The 21,255-nt window shown below is 41.5% G+C and overlaps 1 protein-coding gene across 11 annotated transcripts in view; it reads left to right on the forward strand.

Annotated features, from left to right (window-relative positions):
• rgs3a (regulator of G protein signaling 3a) overlaps nucleotides 1-21,255 on the forward strand; it is a 298,899-nt gene that overhangs the window by 106,841 nt on the left and 170,803 nt on the right. For 10 of the 11 annotated variants that reach the window (XM_043720033.1, XM_043720039.1, XM_043720038.1 and 7 more), the window contains 2 exons: nucleotides 2,273-2,340; nucleotides 16,185-16,266. In XM_043720033.1, coding sequence (XP_043575968.1) covers nucleotides 2,273-2,340; nucleotides 16,185-16,266 — 150 coding nt within the window. Of the gene's footprint in view, nucleotides 1-2,272; nucleotides 2,341-8,334; nucleotides 8,617-16,184; nucleotides 16,267-21,255 lie in introns of those variants that run through there. The other variant, XM_043720042.1, reaches the window with a different exon arrangement.

The raw sequence follows: 21,255 nt of genomic DNA on the forward strand, positions 1-21,255 counted from the left end.
GGAATATCTTCCCTCAGCACAGCTGTAATGCTATCCCTTATCAAAAATACCACTCCCCTCCTCTCTTGCCTCCCTTTCTATCCTTCCTGTAGCATTTGTATCTTGGAACATTAAGCTGCCAGTCCTGCCCATCCCTGAGCCATGTTTCCGTAATTGCTATGATATCCCAGTCCCATGTTCCTAACCATGTCCTGAGTTCATCTGCCTTCCCTGTTAGGCCCCTTGCATTGAAATAATGCAGTTTAATTTATTAGTCCTACCTTGTCCCTACCTGCCCTGACTGTATGACTCACTTCTGTTCTCAGCTGTACCCGTCTCAGATCGATCTCTTTCCTCACCATCTCCCTGGGTCCCACCCCCTTACCTTACTAGTTTAAATCCTCCCAAGCAGTTCTAGCAAATTTCCCTGCCAGTATATTAGTCCCCTTCCAATTTAGTATTCTCAAAACAAAATTAGGTTTTCTGCACTTTTTTGTTACACATAACTGTTATTGCTTCTGGCTTCAGTAGCTTGTGCCTGTGGAAGAGTACCTTGGGTATAGCCTGAAATTTAATCTTTGTACTGGACTGCTCCATGAATTCAGTAGTTATTTTTCTCCACTCAGGAATTGTCTTATATACATATGTGCTGAATTAACTCTTTTTAAACTATTTATTTTGCAATTTTCACTGCTGCATCAGCCTTTCAGTTTGATTGGGATAGTGTGGTGCAGCAACTTGTGAACTGAAGCCACGTTTGCTCATCACAATGTCGAGAATGCTGGACTGAATGTAATATACCTTTCGGCATTCGACAATTAGTCTTTCAAAACCAAATGAGTTCTTCAGGAATAACTATAACTTTAATGCATAATTTAAAACTTGTACCTGATGCAAGAAGCTGTGCCTTTTTCAAGGCCTTTTAAAGTCAGGGTAATAGTCATGAAACTGGAAGTTCTTAGAACGCTGGGACAGCAATAGTATACTGTACGGATAGAATCATATGTGCCCAGCAACTCTGTTGTACCCATTTACACGACAAGGGAGCTGGTGGCGCTGGTGTTACATGGCATTAGATTGAAGAGGGAACGAGGGATAGGTGAGTGATGGCAGGACAAGTGGTGCAGTGTAGTAACAGTAGAGGGGAAAGGACTGGCAGGAAGAGTGGGTTCTGGTGGTCAGATGCCTTGAACAGCTGTTGGGAACTTTGGAACAAAGTTCCTAAAAAAAGGTCCCATGTGCTCCTTGCATGCAAGTCTCCGATCTGCTGGGATTAACAGCAGTAGATGAATGTGGCTTTGAAGTGGAACTGTTAGGCAGTGCTTTATTGTGATAGGTGGGGACCTGTAGCCTCCCACTTCTCTGCAATTCACCTACTTAAATGTCCTCTACCACCAAAGGAGGGGGCACAACTACAAATTGAGGGTGATAGATTTAAGACAGATGTCAGAGGCAGGTTCTTTATGCAGAGAGTGGCAAGGGCGTGGAATGCCCTACTTGTTAGTGTAGTCAACTCAGCCACATTAGGGAGATTTAAACAATCCTTAGATAAGCACATGGATGATTTTGGGAAAGTGTAGGGGGACAAGCTGAGAATAGTTCACAGGTCGGCGCAACATTGCAGGCCGAATGGTCTGTTCTGCGCTGTATTGTTCTATGTTCTAAACTCCCAATCTGGGGAAGGCACAAGATTCTCCTCATTGTCTTTAATTACTGAAAAACATTAAATCTTGTCTTTATTTTTAAAATCAACTGACCTGTTTTCTAAGGGTTGTGAAATTGCAGTCATGTATCTGTAAATTTCTGAGGATTTCTGCAGCCTTTTTGATTGTCAGCATCAACTGAGAAAATTATAAACGATACGAGGGAAATGCAGAAGCACGTTTTGAGTTGGATGATCAGCCTTGATCATCAGGAAAGGTGGAGCAGGCTCAAAAGGCTGAGTAGTCTACTCCTGTTCCCAATGTTTCTATGACACTTCTCTGATTTGAAACAACTGATCACTTTTACATGTTAATTTATTCGTGTTCAACCTTTTCAACACATTATTGAGGGGTCAAGACAAAAGGCAAAGGGGAATTGCAAACCTTAGTGTTGTTTGAGAAAATCTACAATACTGAAAGTCTAGTGAAGTTTTTTTAAATGACATATATTTACACTGTTGTTGATTTGAAAGATTTCACAAAAGTGGATAGGGATTTGAGCACAAGAACACATTGGATTACGGAAAGGACTTTTACTTTCACTACAGGACAAAGTTAACGAATGATCAAAAACCTTTTGTTTATTTCAGGAGTTGCCATGAAAAGTAATGCAGTCGCAAATGAAAACAGAGACATTGAGAATATACTGCCATTGAAGGTATGCTTATATCTATTAGTGAAACTTTGAAATGCTTCCTGAAATTTCAGCTTCAACAGTTATGAATAAAATTGAAAATTTAATGTTTTGTACAGCCATTTTGATGTTTCCTAACACTTAAATGTTTGCTTTCTATTCTTAGAACTCTACTGATCGTCTTTGAATTTTTGAGATCCTTTGCTTTCATAATTATGTTATATTATTTTGAAACTTTTAATTTAAATCTCAGTACTCTTTTAATGGTATTGTCTCTCTGACATATGAAATGAGAGAGAGATTCAGAGCAGATATAGCAGCACAAAACTAGGCATCGAGCATGAGAAATATCTACCATTGGATAGGATGCTCACTTTTAGATTATTGTTTTTGTTTATTTTTCCAAACCTTGCCGCTGCTCATTGCTGATTCCTTCAGTGCAGCCAAAACTAGCAGAATAGAGTCTTACAAAGCCTGGAAAATCTCTGCCGATAGTGAGGTCAAGACCAAACTTAAGGGAGCCATCAATCATTCTACCAGGAGGGTGCACGCTGCTGCTGACATTTCATGGAACTATGCAGAGCTTGGCAAGCCCAGAGGTGGAGTTGAAGGGAAGAGAGAAACCCAAGTCTCCCAGGGATTGATAGGCTTCCAGAGAGTTTGGAGAGGAAGCAATAGATTCTATGGGATTCGGCAGACCTAGCAGGTTGCGCAAATGTGGACTGATGGAAGGTAGTGGTAGGCAAGGAGGGGGAATGATCTGCAGAATTCAACTTCTTGCAATTTGGTGAGCTCGAGATGGGAAGAGGCAGCAGTAGAGCCTGAGTCTTTGTGGAGTAAAAATGCTATAATTGTATGATTTCCATGTCACCAGCATTTTTAGATGTTTCTTCTACTTGAACCATTCATGTGGCACCATAGGCCTTCAGTAACAAACAGTATTACACCAGAAATATTTCCCTCATCGTCCAGTGATTCCCTCGCTATATATTTTACTATCAAGCTGGCGGGACCAACTTATTTCATTGCTAAGTGTAGAACAGCCTGTCAGGAGCAGCAGCAAGCATACCTGAAAATGAGTTATCAACCTAATGAAGGTACAATACAGGAGTTGACAGCATGCTCAACATCAAAAGCAGCCTGCTATTGACAGACCTAAGCAGTCAACAACAAGTATATCAGACCACAGCTCTGCATTTCCCTCTCAAGATGTCAAAGCACATTGCAGTTCCTTCATGATTGCTGGTTCAAAATCTTGGAATTGCCTACATAAGAACACCTTTGAGCTAGCTATGCTATTTGTACCTGTTGGTGAATATGTGCACCACTAGCTTCTCGAAGGCAATTAGTAATGACAAATAATGTTGTAAGTGTCCTTATTTGAAGAGCAAATGGAAAAAAAATCAACCTTTTCACATTAACGTTGGCTTAGTATTCTTATCACTTGTGCCTTGGAAGAATATCTCACTTAATTGAAAATTTTAATATCTAAATTTCATCTTTTCAGTTTTCTGTAAGAAGACTACATGTTACAAATCCTTTGGAGACAAATAACTTTTTTAAAACCACATGGTGACTCAGTAGTTCAGTGATTATCACCATTGCCTCATGGCACCAAGGACCATCAATTCCATCCTCTGGCATCTGTGTGTGTGGAGTTTGCATGTCACCATGTAAAATTGGCCATGCTAAATTGTCCTGTAGTGTCCAGGGATGTGTCTATTACGTGGATCAAACATTGGAAAATGCTGGGTTACAGGGCAAGGGTGGGGGTGGGTGTGGTGGTCTGGGTGGGATACTTTTCGTAGGGTCATTGTGGATTTGATTGGTTGAATGGTCTACTTCCACACTGTAAGAGTTTTATGATTCTATGATTTGAGTACTCCGTGTCTGCCTTAAAGGAACCATACAATAAGATTTCAAGTTTTAAAACTTTTACTGGGAGAAACTAAAACCAACATCAGCTAAATAACATTTAGTAGACACATAATTTACTAAACAACTGAAAAATAGACTTTTATCATGATTATATTGTTATATGTACTTTGTAATGAAAGCTAAGCTGATTTTTTTTAAAAAATGGACACTATATCCAATGACAGCCTTTTGAATTCATTGTGAGGAAAAGGCAGACTAGTGTGTTATCTCCACATTAATCACAAATGAAGACATTTCAAATTCAATAAATCTTTAGACTTGCAACAAATCCTATAAAATTGTGAACATTCAAAGCTTCTGAGAAAACGATTGATTGGAAGGATACCTACATTGTACTGACATTGATTTATGAAGTAATGTATGACAATTAACAGATGTCATTTTAAGTTTTGATCTGTAAAAGAAAAGCATTTAAACAGAACTGTAGAAATTAAGGAAATGAATCAATGAACATTAGTTTGTGAAATTCAGTTACCCTGCACTTTGATGCGGTGAGAATACAAACTTCATGCTGTCTCCTTATCTCGACAATTTCAGCATGCTATCCAGCATGGAATGTATTGCTGAATGGGTGCATGCTGAAAATTGGGTCCAATAAAGTACACAACCACTAAATTCTTGGATCCTGGCTTTAAAGGTCTGGCAGCAGTGTTGCAAGAAGTTTAATAACATCACACAAGAGGTTGATTGCTAAATGCATCTATAAATTATATCTCCTGCCATTGTTCCAGTAATGTGTCATGCTCAGTTGATCAAATCACCATAATTGTCTATCAACATATTTAGGAATCAGCCATTAAGACTAGCATTCAGGTACTCCACCTGACCAATAAGCACTACCAATACTTCCTGCTTACCAGACACACTAACTATTATCTTGAACATTCAGCTACTTAGCAATGACAGTTCCCCTCCAAGCCACTTGCCATCCTTACTTGGAAATATATCACTGTTCCTTCAGGTGAGACTGGTGAAAAATCCTGGAATTCTCTCCTTAACAGTGTGTGGGACTACCTATAGCACGTGTACTGCAGCAGAAGACAATACACCACCACCTTCTCAAGGGAAATTGGGGACGGGGATTAAACGCTGGCCCAGCCAGTGACATCCATGTTACATGAGTGAATTTTTAAAAATCCCATTTCTCCCACATCCTGCAGTTGACAAGATCTACAGCCTGTATGTTTTGTGACCATGTGTCTTTTCCTCCTGCCTTACCTCTTGCCTCAACCGATCCTTTCTGTATTTCAGCATTGAGATACTGAGCTGCTGCCTGCCTAGCTACTCCTGTCTCATCTTACTGAACAGCTAGCTAGTCAGCCAAGTCTGCAGCCACTCATCTCAAAGTGGTACAGTTTGAAGCTGAGCCATAAAGTGCAAGTAATGTTTGAGCTTTTCCTGCAAGCCTATCTGCTGCCCCTCTCAATGAAAGTTAGCAGCCTTCTATTGTATTTCTACATGAAGCATTGCAAGCTGAAGTGGCTATTCTAAGTCTCCAAGGGAATTCACAAAGGTGAATAGTTTAGTTTTGAATGTATTATTGAAATTATTGTTGAATGAAGTTGTAATGGAATTCTTTTAATTTGAGTTTTATTTCTGAAGTTTGACTAAGAAGACGTTGCGAATGCGCATAGCTGGTATATTCACTTTGACAGGAATGAATGATGGAGAACTGTGATGTTTGAATGATATTTTGGGGAATCCAGAGTCTCATTATCACTCATAGAAATTTCTTTAGAGAGATTCCTCCTCCACCACCCCCCAAACCTTCTCCTTGCACACTGCCATCTCTACTGCCTGTGTTTCATTTTGGAATTGTGTTTCAGCCCAAGAGGGACTGCAACTAAAATCCCTATTGTTGAAACAGACTTTTTCCTGACAGGCATGCAAATTTTTATAAACTTGCAAAGATCTGGGACTAGTTCCTTTTGAAAATTCAAAATCTTTCCAAAAATCCTTCAATGAATGATCAACACTGCATTTTCACGAGGTCTGCAACTGGATAAGTGTGTTAAAATCTTTTCAATCCACTTTCAATCACCTCATTTGAGTCATCTCAGCTGTCACTTTAAACAATATTTCTTCAGGGATTCAGTGGTTGGTGTGCTCCTAAAATAGCTGAATCTGTGCATTTAAAACCAGGCCTGAACACAACCTACTTGGTTCAAAATGACTGGAATTGTGCATTAAATCAATATTAAATGCTATAGAACATCACAAACTGTTCTGCTTCCATCTGGTATACGCACAGAATATACCTTGCTTTTGCAGTATCAGTAAGGCCAAATGTGAGCCATGCCAAAGTGACTGGAAACCTTTTGACTGCCATTATTTAATTTGATTTTATTCTGTAATTCTGGCAACAGTAAAGGTAAAATTGCCATAGATGTACTAGACCTTAGGACGCTCCCATTGGGGAGAGATGACTGGTGGTGGTTTAACCTAGGGACCATCATGCCTTAGGCATGAGAAGATGTAGAGAAGGAGAGTCCTTTGTGCGAACCTCAGCCTGTAAGAGAATTGGACCATGCTGTTGGCATCACTCCGCATCACAAATCAGCCATCCAGCCAACTGAGCAGATCAACCCTCACAAGTAGTATCTCTGCAGATGCCCATTTTTGTGGCCTTGATTTGTCCATGAAGGCATAGATGATTGAAGTGAAGACATAATACATGTTATCTGAATTAAATGCCTGTTGGAACATTATGCACAATTTTGGCAGCCCATGATACAGAATAGTCCAGCTCATTTTACTGGTATTATTTAATGGGATGTGACGTAAAAGATATTAGGTGAGTTTTGTGTAGTTGGAACGTTTTTCCACCCAGGATTGAGAAGGTCGAAGGGTAATCTGACCAAGGTTTTCAAGATCATGAAATTTCTATAATAGTGTTTAATTGTTTCTACTGGTAGCTGAGGTTTCTAACAAGGACACAACTTTCAAGACAGTCATAAAAATAATTGGAAGTTTAGGAACAATTTTTATCTGAAGCATTGTGAGAATATCAAGTGATCGGTTACAAACTGTTGAAGCATTTCTTATACTCTTTAATGAATGCATTAAATAATTACTTGGGGGGAAAAACAGAATTCACTAGGATAAGATTAGACTAATAGTGTTGAAGACATAATGTGCTAACTGGTCTCTTTCTGTATTTTTAAATATAAATATACAGACTAAAACAATTTAAAAATGTCCCTGTTTTCTTTGTGATGTCTATACTTTATTCTGGAGGAAGGAAAATTTTACATGACATAAATGGTGAAGTCTTTTTGTTTGTATGAACGGTCCCTATTGCATTTTATTAATGGCTGTTCTATGAAAAAAAATATTTTGCTTGTGATTAATGTGCAAGACAAAGATGGGAAATAATAAAGTAAACATTAGTGTTGAAATAGGAAGTTTGACTCAACAGTGTTTATAGTCTGTCCATGTCAGAACTAAGTTCTCTTGTGCAACACTATTTATACTTAAGATTTTTTATAATGTTACTTGGAGAATTTCCATTTTAAAAAGTTACCAGAGGTATTAATCATTTTAGTTATTGTTTAACTTGCAGTTGCTGGTAACTAGTGATACAATATTCATTAATGCTTCTAGATTTTTTTGCTTGGTCCTTAGTTATGTAAATAAAGTAACATTGAACCGTGGGGAAATAAAGGATTTTTAAGTATATTAGAATATTAAATGTTTCACCGACAATCAGAAGAAAAGGGTTTCCTCCAGTTATACTCAAGTGTCTTTCTACCCAAAGTTTTGACAAAGTCCACTAGCTATTAGTGACATTGTACCGAGTACAGCATCGGTTTCTATGTAATCCTCAGTTATTTTTTTCCTATTTACCAATGTCTGCATTGTCCTATGATAAATATTTCTCATCAGTATGTAAGCATGTTTCAAGAAGTAGACTGCAAAGATTAGGAAGAGCCAAGGGAATACTCATACTTCATAGAAACCAACTGGACGTTCTTGCTGAGTGAAATTTTCAGGAAACCTTCTGGCTTATCGTTCAGAGACATGCAGTGGAGCAGAGGTTTGGGAGGTGAAAGGTTGCTTCCTGTGATTCTTCTAAATCTGAGTTCCCATGGGTGGTTATGCCAACTAAAGTACAGCCCACTATGAACCATTTAAGTCAGTGACACACAGCTTTGGGAAATGTTATGTGTCCACCAATTCATTGTATAAATGAAGCAATGAATTTATTTAATGGGATATGTAAGATGTGTTTCAGTGTTTGAAGGAGATGAGTCTCAAAGAGACTGTTGTATAGAAATTAGAACTTATAACACTAACGAAAATTGTACACCCCGTCGAAAGAAGAACTATTGAGATTGAACAATGCAAGCAATTGGGCAACAGGTATAGAATATATGAACTCCGTAGCATGTATTGCATTCAGTTTTCAAAGAAACGTTTATTAATTTTGTTTGTTTTGCAGTATTCTGAATTCAAGTAACAGTTTGAGTACCTGTGGCTTTTACTGTCTTAATTCTCTTGTTATAAATCAGTTTTAAAATTAAGTAATATGTGTAAATAACTTTAAAGTATAAATCATAAATCATTTTTAACTCTGCTTTAAATATTGTGGCTTTTTTTGAAGTTCAGAATTTTTGCTACAATGCTAGAAAGATCAGGAACTTGCTAATCTGGAAGTTATGGTAAAAGTAATCATGTACTTTGGTTAAATTTCAACTTCTGGAAGATCTTAGATATTAAATACCATTTTGGGTCTATAAAATGTAAACTAGAATTAACCTAATTTAATATAATCTTTCAAGATCCATATAAGGTACATATAAATCAAGTAACTTCATAAAGTTGCATTTTTTTTAAATTTGATGTACGTCAATTTATTAGCTTTTAAATCCAATCTGGCCGTTTAGATATGGTTTATAAGGGTATATTGGGATTAGATATATTACAACAAATGAGCAACTGCTGACCGAGGAGAAGGAGGGACTTTTTGGACTTGAGATCCAGATCCCAGCGGAGGCAGGACAGCAGCTCCTTTTTATAATAAGAAGGACACTTTCTAAGTGTGAAAGTTTGGAGCAGTTACTGGTTAATCAGTTGTATGTGAGTGCTAAGCTATAGTCATAATCTTGAGCGCATGCAACTATCCACATGCATTGACCACTTGACAATTTTTTAACAGTGATACAGCAATGGGTACATGGAAACCACAGGGAAATTTGAATAGGAGCTCTACATGCTGCAGGCCTTGAAAGTAGTCCTTTCCCATGATGCTTAGGCCATAGAGATCTGGGTTTCAGAATGGTAGAGGCAATCTGTCCTACTTCATTGATCTCATCGATTCCATTCAGACTACTGAAATGCTGATCAGTGATCATTTAAAGTGAGCTCCAGCAGCAGGGGAGCTGTTGATGAAACAAAAACAGAAATTGCTGGAAAAGCTCAGCAGGTCTGGCATAATCTGTAGATAGAAATCAGTTAACGTTTCAGGTCTAGTGACCATTCCTCAGAACTTATAGTAGTCGGAAAAAAGTTTTTTTTTAATGCAGAAGATGGAGTGTAAGGAGGGGGTTAGGAGTAAATGATAAGTGGAGATAGAGAGAGAGAGAGAAGAACAGTTGGACAGATGAAGGAGTGGATCACGGTCAGCCCAGGAGAATGAATGGCTGCTAATGGGACAATTAGTGGCTAACAATTAGTTGTTTGTAAGAGCAGACCATGTGATAACAAGGCAAAAGTGAAGACTGCAGATGCTGGAAACCAGAGTTTAGATCAGAGTGGTGCTGGAAACGCACAGCAGGTCAGACAGCATCCAAGGAGCAGGAAAATCCACAAATGGATTCTTGATGAAGGGCTTTTGCCCGAAATGTGGATTTTCCAGCACCACTCTGATCTAAACACCTGTGATAGCAAGGCCTGGTGTGTGGGGTTTGGACATAGGAGAAGATGCCTCAGACCCTAAAATTGTTGAAAGTTGTAGAGTTCCCAAATGGAAAATGAGGTGCTCATAGACTCATGGGGATATACAGCACGGAAACAGACTATTCGGTCCAACTCGCCCATGCCGACCAGATATCCCAACCTAATCTAGTCCCACCTGCTAGCACCTGGCCCATATCGCTCCAAACCGTTCCTATTCATATACCCATCCAAATGCATTTTAAATGTTGCAATTGTACCAGCCTCCACCACTTCCTCTGGCAGCTCATCCCATACACGTACCTTTCCCTCTCACCCTAAACCTATGCCCTCTAGTTCTGGACTCCCCCACCCCAGGGAAAAGACATTGTCTATTTATCATATCCATGCTCCTCATGATTTTCTAAACCTGTAAGGTCACCCCTCAGCCTCCGATGCTCCAGAGAAAACAGCCCCAGCCTGTTCAGTCTCTCCCTAAAGCTCAAATCCTCCAACCCTGACAACATCCTTTTAAATCTTTTCTGAACCCTTTCAAGTTTCACAACATCTTTCCGATAGGAAGGAGAGCAAAATTGCACCCAATATTCCAAAAGTGGCCTAACCAATGTCCTGTACAGCCACAACATGACCTCCCAACTCCTGTACTCAATACTCTGACCAATAAAAGAAAGCATACCAAACGCCGCCTTCACTATCCTATCTACCTGCGACTCCACTTTCAAGGAGCTATGAACCTGCACTCCAAAGTTTCTTTGTTCAGCAACATTTCCTAGACCTTACCATTAAATGTCGACATCCTGCTAAGATTTGCTTTCCCAAAATGCACTATGTTGTTCCAGTTTGTGCTGAGCTTTGCTCGAGCACTGCAGCAAGCCTGAGACAATAGATGTTGGCCAGGGAATAAGGTATTGTTTTGAAGTGGCAGGCAAGCAGAAGTTCAGGGTCTTTTGAGGACAGAATGTAGGGGTTCTGCAAAGTGGTCACCCAGCCTACACTTGTTTCCCTAATGTAGAGGAGACCACATTGTAAGCAACAAATGCAGTAGACTAAATTGAATGGAGGTAAAGCACTACTTAACCTGGAACCTGTGTTTGGGCCCTTGGATACTCTGGCGGGAGGAAGTAAGCAGGCAATGTAACATCTGTGGTTGTAGGATTGCCTTGGGGCTGTGGGGGGATTGAAGGAAGAATGGATTAGGGTGTGCCAGAGGGCATGGTCCTTGTAGAAGACTGACTGGAGGAGAAGGGAATATGTGTCTGGTGATGGCACCCCGCTAAAGAAGCAGAGATGGTGGCTGGTGATCCTCTGGATATGGATGCTGATGGGGTGGTAGGTGAAGGGGTACCCTTTTAATTTTGTAGGAGGGAAGGGTTGTGAGGGCTGAAGTTTGGGACGTGGGTTGGATCTAACTGAGGACCCTGTCAATTAGGGTGCTGCAGAATCCTCTGTTGAGGAAGAAGGTGGATATTTTGAGGCCTCTTTGTTGAAGTTGTCAGGATCAAAACAGTTGTGGTGGACGTAGAGGAATTGGGAGAATGGAAGAGTCTTTACAGGTAGAGGGCGTAAGGAGGTATAGTCAAGGTAACTGTGGGAATTGGTGGATTTGTAGTGGATATTGGTGAGCTAGGCCACCTCCAGAAATGGAAACAAAGATGTTGAGGATAGGAATGGAGGAGTCAGGGATGGACCAGGTGAGGGTAAGAGCGGTGTGGAAATTGCAAGCGAAATCAATAAAAATGTTCATTCTGGATGAGTGAGGGAGGCAGCACTGATGATATTGATATGCCGGAGAAAGAGTTGTGGGTGGGGGCTGGAATAGGCCTGGAACAAGGAATATTCCACACACCCCATGAAGAGACAGGAATAGCTGGTGCCTATTCGGGTACTCAGGGTCATCCATCTGACCTGAAGAAAGTGAGAGGAGTTAAAGAAAAGTTGCTCAGGGTGAGGACAAGCTTGGCCAGGAGGTGGAGGGTGGTGGTCGATGGGGATGGTTCAGGCATTTATTTCCAGGAAGAAATGAAGAGCCTTGAGACCATCCTGTGGGGAGTGGGGGGGGTTGGGAATGGTCATGTAGGGGGATTGCAGATCCATGGTAAAGAGGAGGTGGCTGGAGCCTGTGAACCAGAAAGTCTGAAACTGATGTAAAGCATCAGATGAATCATGGATATAAGTGGGAAGGGACTGGACAAAGAGAAAAAAATCGATTTTGAGACTGGAAGAGATGAATTTTGTGGAGCAGGCAGAAACAATGGGTCTGCCTGTGCAGTCCTGTTTGCGGATTTTGGGAAGGAGATAGCAGTGTGCTGTGTGGGGTTGGGAGACTGGGAGTTTGGAGGCAGTGGTGAGGGGGTAGGGGAGATTCCTAGATTAAACTGTTGATCATGCTGTTTCACTGAGGTAAATTTTAAGAGGTGACTATCCATAAATAAGAAAGTATTTCAGGTTGTTCTTACACTGAGGTAATGCTATACGAGGCATATGACTAGGTTTAACTCCACATGAGTCAAAGCCTCTCTGATGGCTTTCAACTCTTGGTGGGCAGGATGTCTTTTGCTGGGCACTGAAACCGTTGGAAGACTTGATGATGATTACCATGCCTGAAGGACAGATAATTAGATTGCTTACAGTGTGGAAACAGGCCCTTTGGCCCAACAAGTCAACACTGACCCTCCGAAGAGCAACCCACCCAGACCCATTCCCCTACATTTACCTCTTCACCTAACACTACGAGCAATTTAGCATGGCCAGTTCACCTAACCTGCACATTTTTGGACTGTGGGAGGAAACCGGAGCACCCGGAGGAAACCCGCGCAAATACTGGGAGAATGTGCAAACTCCGCACAGACAGTTGCCTGAGGTGGGAATTGAACCCGGGTCTCTGGCACTGTGAGGCAGCAGTGCTAACCACTGTGCCACCGTGCTTCCTCGTCAGGCTTTCTCCATGGGCCTGCTGGAAGTTTGAGTAATTGGTGGATGATACTGCCTGGCTGATTTACCTGTGATGGCTCATTAGATTTTGGGCAAATACCTGTGTGTTATTTTGAGGTGATGGTCTCTGAAAGCATTAGATGTCTCTAGGACATGATTATACTTGGTAAAACACCTAACCTCTAGTAAATAATGATGTGGCCAGGTTGACTGGGAGATACATAATAGAAAAGGGTCAAGTATGTTCTTGGGATGCCTTTGGTTCTGAGCAGGATTTTGGTTTGTTCTAAACTTGCTGAAGGATAATTCTCTATCAATCAGAGTTCATTTGATTTTCGATGTATTAGCTACAAAAGTTTAAACCACTTAACAGAGTCTCCTAACAGTTTGACTTATGGGATAGCAAAGCTGGAAAGAGAGAAAGCAATTTTTACTTGTAAGTCTCCAGAGTTAACAATATTAGAACGAGGAGAAATCTGACCCAAGCTGGCTATGCTTAAGACATTTTTGCATAAACCAAATCATCTGCCGCCACCTCCAAACAGACCCCACCACCAGGAATATATTTCCCTCCCCACCATTTCCGCCTTCTGCAAAGACCGTTCCCTCCGTGACTACCTGGCCAGGTCCACACCCCCCTACAACCCACCCTCCCATCCTGGCACTTTCCCCTGCCACCGCAGGAACTGTAAAACATGACCCACACCTCCTCCCTCACCTCTATCCAAGGCCCTAAAGGAGCCTTCCACATCCATCAAAGTTTTACTTGCACATCCACTAATATCATTTATTGTATCCGTTGCTCCCGATGCGATCTCCTCTACATTGGGGAGGTTGGGCGCCTCCTAGCAGAGCGCTTTAGGGAACATCTCCAGGACACCCGCACCAATCAACCACACCGCCCCGTGGCCCAACATTTCAACTCCCCCTCCCACTCTGCCGAGGACATGGAGGTCCTGGGCCTCCTTCACCGCCGTTCCCTCACCACCAAACACCTGGAGAAAGAACGCCTCATCTTCCGCCTCGGAACACTTCAACCCCAGGGCATCAATGTGGACTTCAACAGTTTCCTCATTTCCCCTTCCTCCATCTCACCCTAGTTCCAAACTTCCAGCTCAGCACTGTCCCCATGACTTGTCCGGACTTGTCCTACCTGCCTATCTCCTTTTCCACCTATCCACTCCACCCTCTCCTCACTGACCTATCACCTTCATCCCCTCCCCCACTCACCCATTGTACTCTATGCTACTTTCTCCCCACCCCCACCCTCCTCTAGCTTATCTCTCCACGCTTCAGGCTCATTGCCTTTATTCCTGATGAAGGGCTTTTGCCCGAAACGTCGATTTTCCAGCTCCTTGGATGCTGCCTGAACTGCTGTGCTCTTCCAGCACCACTCATCCAGAATCTGGTTTCCAGCATCTGCCGTCATTTGTTTTTACCATGCTTAAGACATTAATAACATCTTTGTTGCAACTGGAGTTTACCATAGAGGAAGTTTGAAGGGATACCCTTCACTGGAAGTGAATCATGGGCCCAAAAGATCTCAGTCCATATGTGAATTTTTAAAATGGGTCTCTGACTAAATGTTGTAATTGCAGATGAGTATCTGATTTGAGATTTTTTGTGGGGAGTAAGTCAAATGGGTGCAGAGGAAATGTTAAGAGGTTTAGCTTAAAGAATAAGTAACAATTTTCATCGCACTTCTAATTTCTTTAGTGTAAATGATCATTTAAGATTGAGTTTGGGTTAGGGCTCATTTTATAATAAAATTCTTTTGATTTAAACTGTAAACCTTGATTCTTCTTAGCATCTACAACACATGTTTATTAAAAGATAGAATGATAATTTTATCGGTTTCTACTGAGATCAAAAAACAGCAAAATACTGTCGTACTGATCATGAGACAAACGGATGAATGTCATGAGTCTGCCTAGGGATTATGGTGTAGGAATGTTGATAGTCAGGTGCAGAGGAGTGCAGGCCGAATTTTCACAACATCCCCTTTACTAACAAAATGCACGGTTATGGGAGAATTCCCTGTAGGAAATTGGCATTTTGACAGCTGTTGTAGTGTTGGTGGGGAGGTAAGATGCAGTAGAAAAATATTGCAAAATGGCTTAAATTATGCAGAAAAGGTCTTCATGGGGCTTTTGGAATTAACTTCTTAACAGGTTAGTCCATGCCAACTAAATGATGGTAGAAGACTGTTCAATGAGCAAGTGTCAGTAAATATGGAAATCACATGATGTAATCAAGACTCCAGTAAGATATTTAAGTCAAATTACTAATCATAGCAACATCCCTTTGCTTGACCTACTCTTCCTCCTCCCAAATCTCAATTGTTACAGTGCAGAAGGAGACCATTTGACTCACCGGATTGTGACAGTACTCTGAGCATTTTGATTAAATGCCAAACTCCTGTCTTTTCTCCATAGCCCTAAAAGTTAGATGATTATTCAAATAGAAACCATGCCCTCTCGAGTCCCGCAACTGAACCTGCCTACACTAACTTCCAGACAGTGCATTCTAAACCTGAACCGCAGCCTGTCTGAAAAAGTTTTCTTGTCTCTCACTTACTGCTTTTGCGCAGCATTTGAAAACCATGTTGTCTGATTCTCTTTTGATTGAGTAGGAACAGTTTCTCCTTTATATGCTCTGCCCAGAACCCCTCATGATTTTGAAAGCTTGTACCAAATCTACCCATATCCCTTTTCTACAAGGAAAGCAGTCTCACTTTCTAAAATCTGTCCTCACAACTGAGGCATCTCATCCCTGGAACCATTCTCAAATCTATTCTGTACTCTTTCTCATGCATTCATACAGGTGCATGGAGATGGGAGGTTTCCATGAAAGCAGTTCATTTTTCCTTTCCTTTCCATTCCTCAACAAAGAGTGTGCATTATTTCTTTTTCAAGCAGTATCACCCATTTCATGCCTAAAAATCAGACTAATCCATTCTCGTCTCAATTAAATGCTGCAATTTTTGGAAAAATTGCTGCATTGTACAGTTTCTTAAACTTTTAAAGTGAGTTAAAGTACAATGTGGACACATGATTCTTTTAAAATTCTTCAACTGTATGTAACTTTTTTGCTGTCTGTTTCAGGTTACAATACCACGTGGCAAAGATGGCTTTGGCTTCACAATTTGCTGTGATGCTCCCGTTCGTGTGCAAGCTGTAGACCCAGGCAAGATATTTAAAGTTTGGTTGTGGTTTAGGCAAAATGAAATTCCTCTAAATTTTGTCACCTGGTTGTGTTGAGTTATACACTATAACATGTCTGTTTGAAGAGAGTCCAAGTCCACACTTTAAATGAGCTTTATTTCAATTAACCACACTCCAGAAAACACCTTACCATTGATTACAAGCTCTCCATATTGATAACAACTGATTGACACCAAAATTAACCTTTAATTAACATCCATTACCTGGTGCCACATTAGTCTCAGGCATCCTTTCCGTTCACATTAAATACAACAGATTCATTTTTTCTTTTTTAAAATGAATCAATTTACAATAAACAAAATGACAACAGATTATACTAATACTCATTGTTTTCTTGTATGTGTATTAAAGTTCAGAGTCCTTTTTCCAGTGTGTCCACCAGTTTCTTCATGCTTGCTCCTTTCTTTGCAAATCAATCAGCTGACTGCTATTATCCCACCCATTTCAATTTGGAGATTTCTCCATTCTCCAGCAACAGTTTTAAAACTGCAGTATCAATCTTCAGTCACTTTTCATTGAAATATTTCACTGAATTTATTATCCCGCTGTGACTTTGTGTTAATGTAGCACACAAATGGATAGTTGCTGAATTCATATTTACTTTTTCTTCCAATGTTTTTACAAAGAAAGATGCTACATCTGCCAGCTCACCAAGAGCAAGACTTTCCATTGCTCAGGTACTTTTTACTACCCTCTGATCCTTTTGATCTTTTTAGCCTCCCTGTGGAAAAGACAATATTTATTTCCCTTTCCCACAAGAATAAAAATACTCATGCTCTTGAGAACTTACCACAAATTTGAATAAGAAACATTACTAAAGATTTCATGTTCCTAACATCTCCCAATGATGGACATTCCAAAATAAATGTTGTCATTTTTTTTTTCAATGGTTTGTTCCCCTGAATAATATCTTCCACCTTTAGAGTTTTCTAGGGGGATCTCAATGCTGATACTTCAGAACTGGCATCTGGTCTTGTTTGGGTGCCCAGACAATTCAGGTCTCCAACTCGACTCACAATTCATCCAGTTCAGCTTTGGAAGGCTTTCTGTGAGGTCCTACTTTGATGAATAGCAAGGGGCAAACATTTCCCAAATAGGTTTGCTGACACATAGCGAGAGTTGATCTATTCTGCCTGATTACCAGTTTTGTACTTAAAAGCATTGAAAGTTTGACATCCAGTTTTGATGTCATCTTTAAGTGCATTTTATGACAATGATTTTCAAATTCACTTCTCTCACTCCACAAAACAACTCACTTAGTGCCTCATGAAGAAGCCTGAATGCTGCTCATACTGCCAGTAAAATGTATTAGCGCCTGTTTTCACTAAAGATAGTGTGTCCTGAGAAGTGCCAAACCCTAGAGACATCATTTAGTCTATAAACATTTATTTATTGCATTTGGTGACTCTTTTCAAGGAGAAAATAAAACTTTTCTCCATGAAGAAATGGAGCTTTTATAGCAATTGGTCTACACTCCCAAGAATCTGGTGCTAACAAAGCTAAGAAAATTTTCAAAATTGCTTTCCCTGAATGTATTTTTGTATCGTGGTGCCTTACGTTTTCTTCAAAAACCCATACACTGGACCTGCTTTAACCTTATATATCCCATTAGAGGGCAGTGATAGAGTCCTGACCTCTAGGTCAGAAGATCTGGATTCAAGTTACACCTTCCCTGGAAGTTAGCATAAGATGCTTGAACAGGTTAATTAAAATAACTTTCTTCCACTGGTCCTCCTTTGAGGGATGTTTTCTTTGGAAATTTTTCTGTTCTGAATGCCTCTCTCCATCAAATTCTGGTGTGAGGAATATTATCCAAGAGTGCTGTGTACCTTTATGAATAGATGGTACTTTTTTAAAGAGTATGGAGATTTCTGTGTAAGCAAGATGTTTTTCTCGGATAGCAGTTTGCTGTCTGGTCCCTGTCCATTTGCCCCCTTCTTTATACCTGTGATCACATTAATTTCTTTGCAGTTGGATTGGTTAGAGATAGTCAAAACCATCGGATTTAAATTTAATTGGAATTTGATATCTAGGGCCTGGTTTAAATTAATTGGCTAATATCCAAGCTGGTTGCCTTAACATCTAAACAAGGAGGCAGTGAGGACTGCAGACATTGGAGAGTTAGAGTTAAAAGTGTGGTGCTGGAAAAGCACAACAGGTCAGGCAGCATCTGAGAAGCAGGAGAGTCGATGTTTTGGGCATAAGACCTTCATCAGAAATGTAGTGATGGAAGGTGAGGTTACGGTCGAGGAGTCCATGAGTTGGTGTTTGGCTTTGGCGATGTAGAGGTTGGTGCGCCATACTACCACTGCACCCCCTTTGTCCTCTGGTTTAATGATGAGTTTGGGGTTGAAGCGGAGAGAGTGGAGGGCTGTACGTTGCAAGAATGAGCGAGTGGACAGGTGGAGGCGGTTAATGTCACGGCAGCAGTTGGAGATGGAGGTTGAGGGAGGGAAACAGGCCCGTTAGTGGTGTCCAAGAGGATGGACTATGTTGGATGTGGGAGAAATAGTCCTCAGAGGGTGGGTGGGAGTCACAATTGAAGAAGTAAGCATGGACTCGGTGGAAGAAAAATTCAGTGTCTCATGTACGAAATTGCTTGACCTGGGAGTGTAGTAGGATGAAGCTAAGCCCTTTACAGGGGACTGATCATTCATCCACAGTGAGGGGGAAGTCTGGGTGGATGGTAAAAACTCGATGGGGCTGGGGTGTGGTGTAGAGCTAGAGCTGGGCATGGAGGTGGAGACTGTCCCTGAAGTGGGGACAGTCATGTGATCATCGTTAACATCATAGGTGTCATTAGCGGAGGAAGTGACATAAATGGCAGCAGTCATGGGGGTGAAAGTGGAGCGTTCGGTGGCACCTGCGGGGGGCGGAAGTGACATTCATGGAAGCAGTGTTTTCATCTGCTGCAGATGTCAGCGGGGGCCAAAGTGGCACATTTGGCAGCAACCACGGGTGTAGAAGAGGCAGAGGCATCTACAGCAGTGTAAGCAGAAGCAGTGCTATTAGTGGTGTGCAAGGGTGGGCACTATGGTCAACAGCAGTGTTTTGGTGAGTGTTATCAGTCGGGGGGGGGGGCGCGGAAGAGGCGATTGACGGCGATAATCACTGGTGCCGAAGTGACATGGCGAGCAGCATTTATGGAGGTTTCAGAAGCAGTAGATCTGGCTTGTCCTGGCTTGTAGATCTGGTATCAATTGTGGAGGTGGTAGTTCTGGCTGCAATCACAGAAGCGGTATTGTTGGCAGTGACTGCAATGAGTTCAGGGGCAGAAGTAATGTCATCATTCACAGTTGTAGTAGTGGCCGCACGGATAATAGCATCCGGCTGGTTACAGAGGCTGGGAGAAGGGTCTGGAGTGGTCAAAGAATATCTAGTTTGGAGGTAAGTATGTGAGAATTTGGTGCGCTTACGTTTGTTGATGTCCAATAAGCTGGAGAAAAAGCGTTTGTTGAATGTGTGGATCCTCCTCAGGATGAAGAATAGCATAGGTCCTTTGCAGGTCTGGGAGAGTGTGGCCCTGAGGTGGGGCTGGGCTGACTGCAGGGAGAGTAGATGGAAACTCATGGCTGTGAGCGTGGAACATAGGATCTGGAGGCTTGGGATTTGCTGTAGGTTGTGATTGTCCTGGTCAGCTCCAAATTGAGAAGGTCTGAATGTTGTCTGGATTCCATAGATGTTAAGCTGGTTGTATAGGCAGGTGCTGAGGAAGGAGACATAATTGTAGGAGCGGATCTTCTTCAGAACGAAGTTGAAGAGCTTCAGGGCAGAAGAGATGACCTGGGGGGCTGCAGTGGGAGAGAGAGACTCGCTGAGATCCTTGTGGAGGGAGGAGGAGGTGGGCATCCTTGGAAGAGGCTTCACAATAAAGTTTTCAGCAACTAGGAGAAAGTGAGGACTGCAGATGCTGGAGATTGGAGTCAAAACGTATGGTGCTGGAAAAGCACAACCAGTTAGGCACCATCCGAGGAGGAGGAGAGTCTACATTTCGGGCATAAGGTCTTTATCAGAAATGTGATGAACATAAAAAAAAATCAATCTCACAGACAATTGATACACACGTATCAATTTTAGAACTGTCTGTGTATCTACAATTGTTTCCCAACTTTTTTTTGCCAGATTATCACCTCTTAAAGGGACCATGCACACTTTACCCCTTATCATTTTGTACAAACCAATTCTGGCTTTCTGCCTTTCACATCATGAGTACACATCTTCATAACAATACCAAGCAACCTTGAATACTGTATTCAAACAGCTTGGTTTCTGTGTTGTACAATTTCATTTATCGGATTTTATCAACAATCTCTCTCTCTCTCTCTCTCTCTCTCTCTCTCTCTCTCTCTCTCTCTCTCTGACACACACACACTCACTAAACCATATGTTCTTGCTTGAAACTGGTATCCAATGGCCTTACCGTATACCCTAAGGCATTCTGAATTCTTTGAGACTTTGGCCTCAGTGCAAATCTTTTTGCTTGATGTGTCCTCCAAAAAGTAAAGCTAATTACAGCTTCTGCCCATAACAGGGGGCAGACCACTTATTGCTGATGAAACTTTAGGATTTCCACCAAAACTTAATTGATGTAGATGATATCCTCTAACCGTCTGTGGCAGTTTCTTAGCATTGACACCTCATGCTCATCCAGACAACAGTTTATAGCTTGAAAAATGTGTTGCTGGAAAAGCGCAGCAGGTCAGGCAGCATCCAAGGAGCAGGAGAATCGACCTTTCGGGCATAAGCCCTTCTTCAGGAATGAGGAAGGTGTGCCAAGCAGGCTAAGATAAAAGGTAGGGAGGAGGAACTTGGGGGAGGGACGTTGAGAATGCGATAGATGGAAGGAGGTTAAGGTGAGGGTGATAGGCCGGAGAGAGGGTGGGGGCAGAGAGGTCGGGAAGAAGATTGCAGGTCAAGAAGGCAGTGCTGAGTCCGAGGGTTGGGACTGAGA

Source organism: Chiloscyllium plagiosum, chromosome 30 (genome assembly GCF_004010195.1).
Source record: "Chiloscyllium plagiosum isolate BGI_BamShark_2017 chromosome 30, ASM401019v2, whole genome shotgun sequence".
Classification (NCBI taxonomy): domain Eukaryota; kingdom Metazoa; phylum Chordata; class Chondrichthyes; order Orectolobiformes; family Hemiscylliidae; genus Chiloscyllium; species Chiloscyllium plagiosum.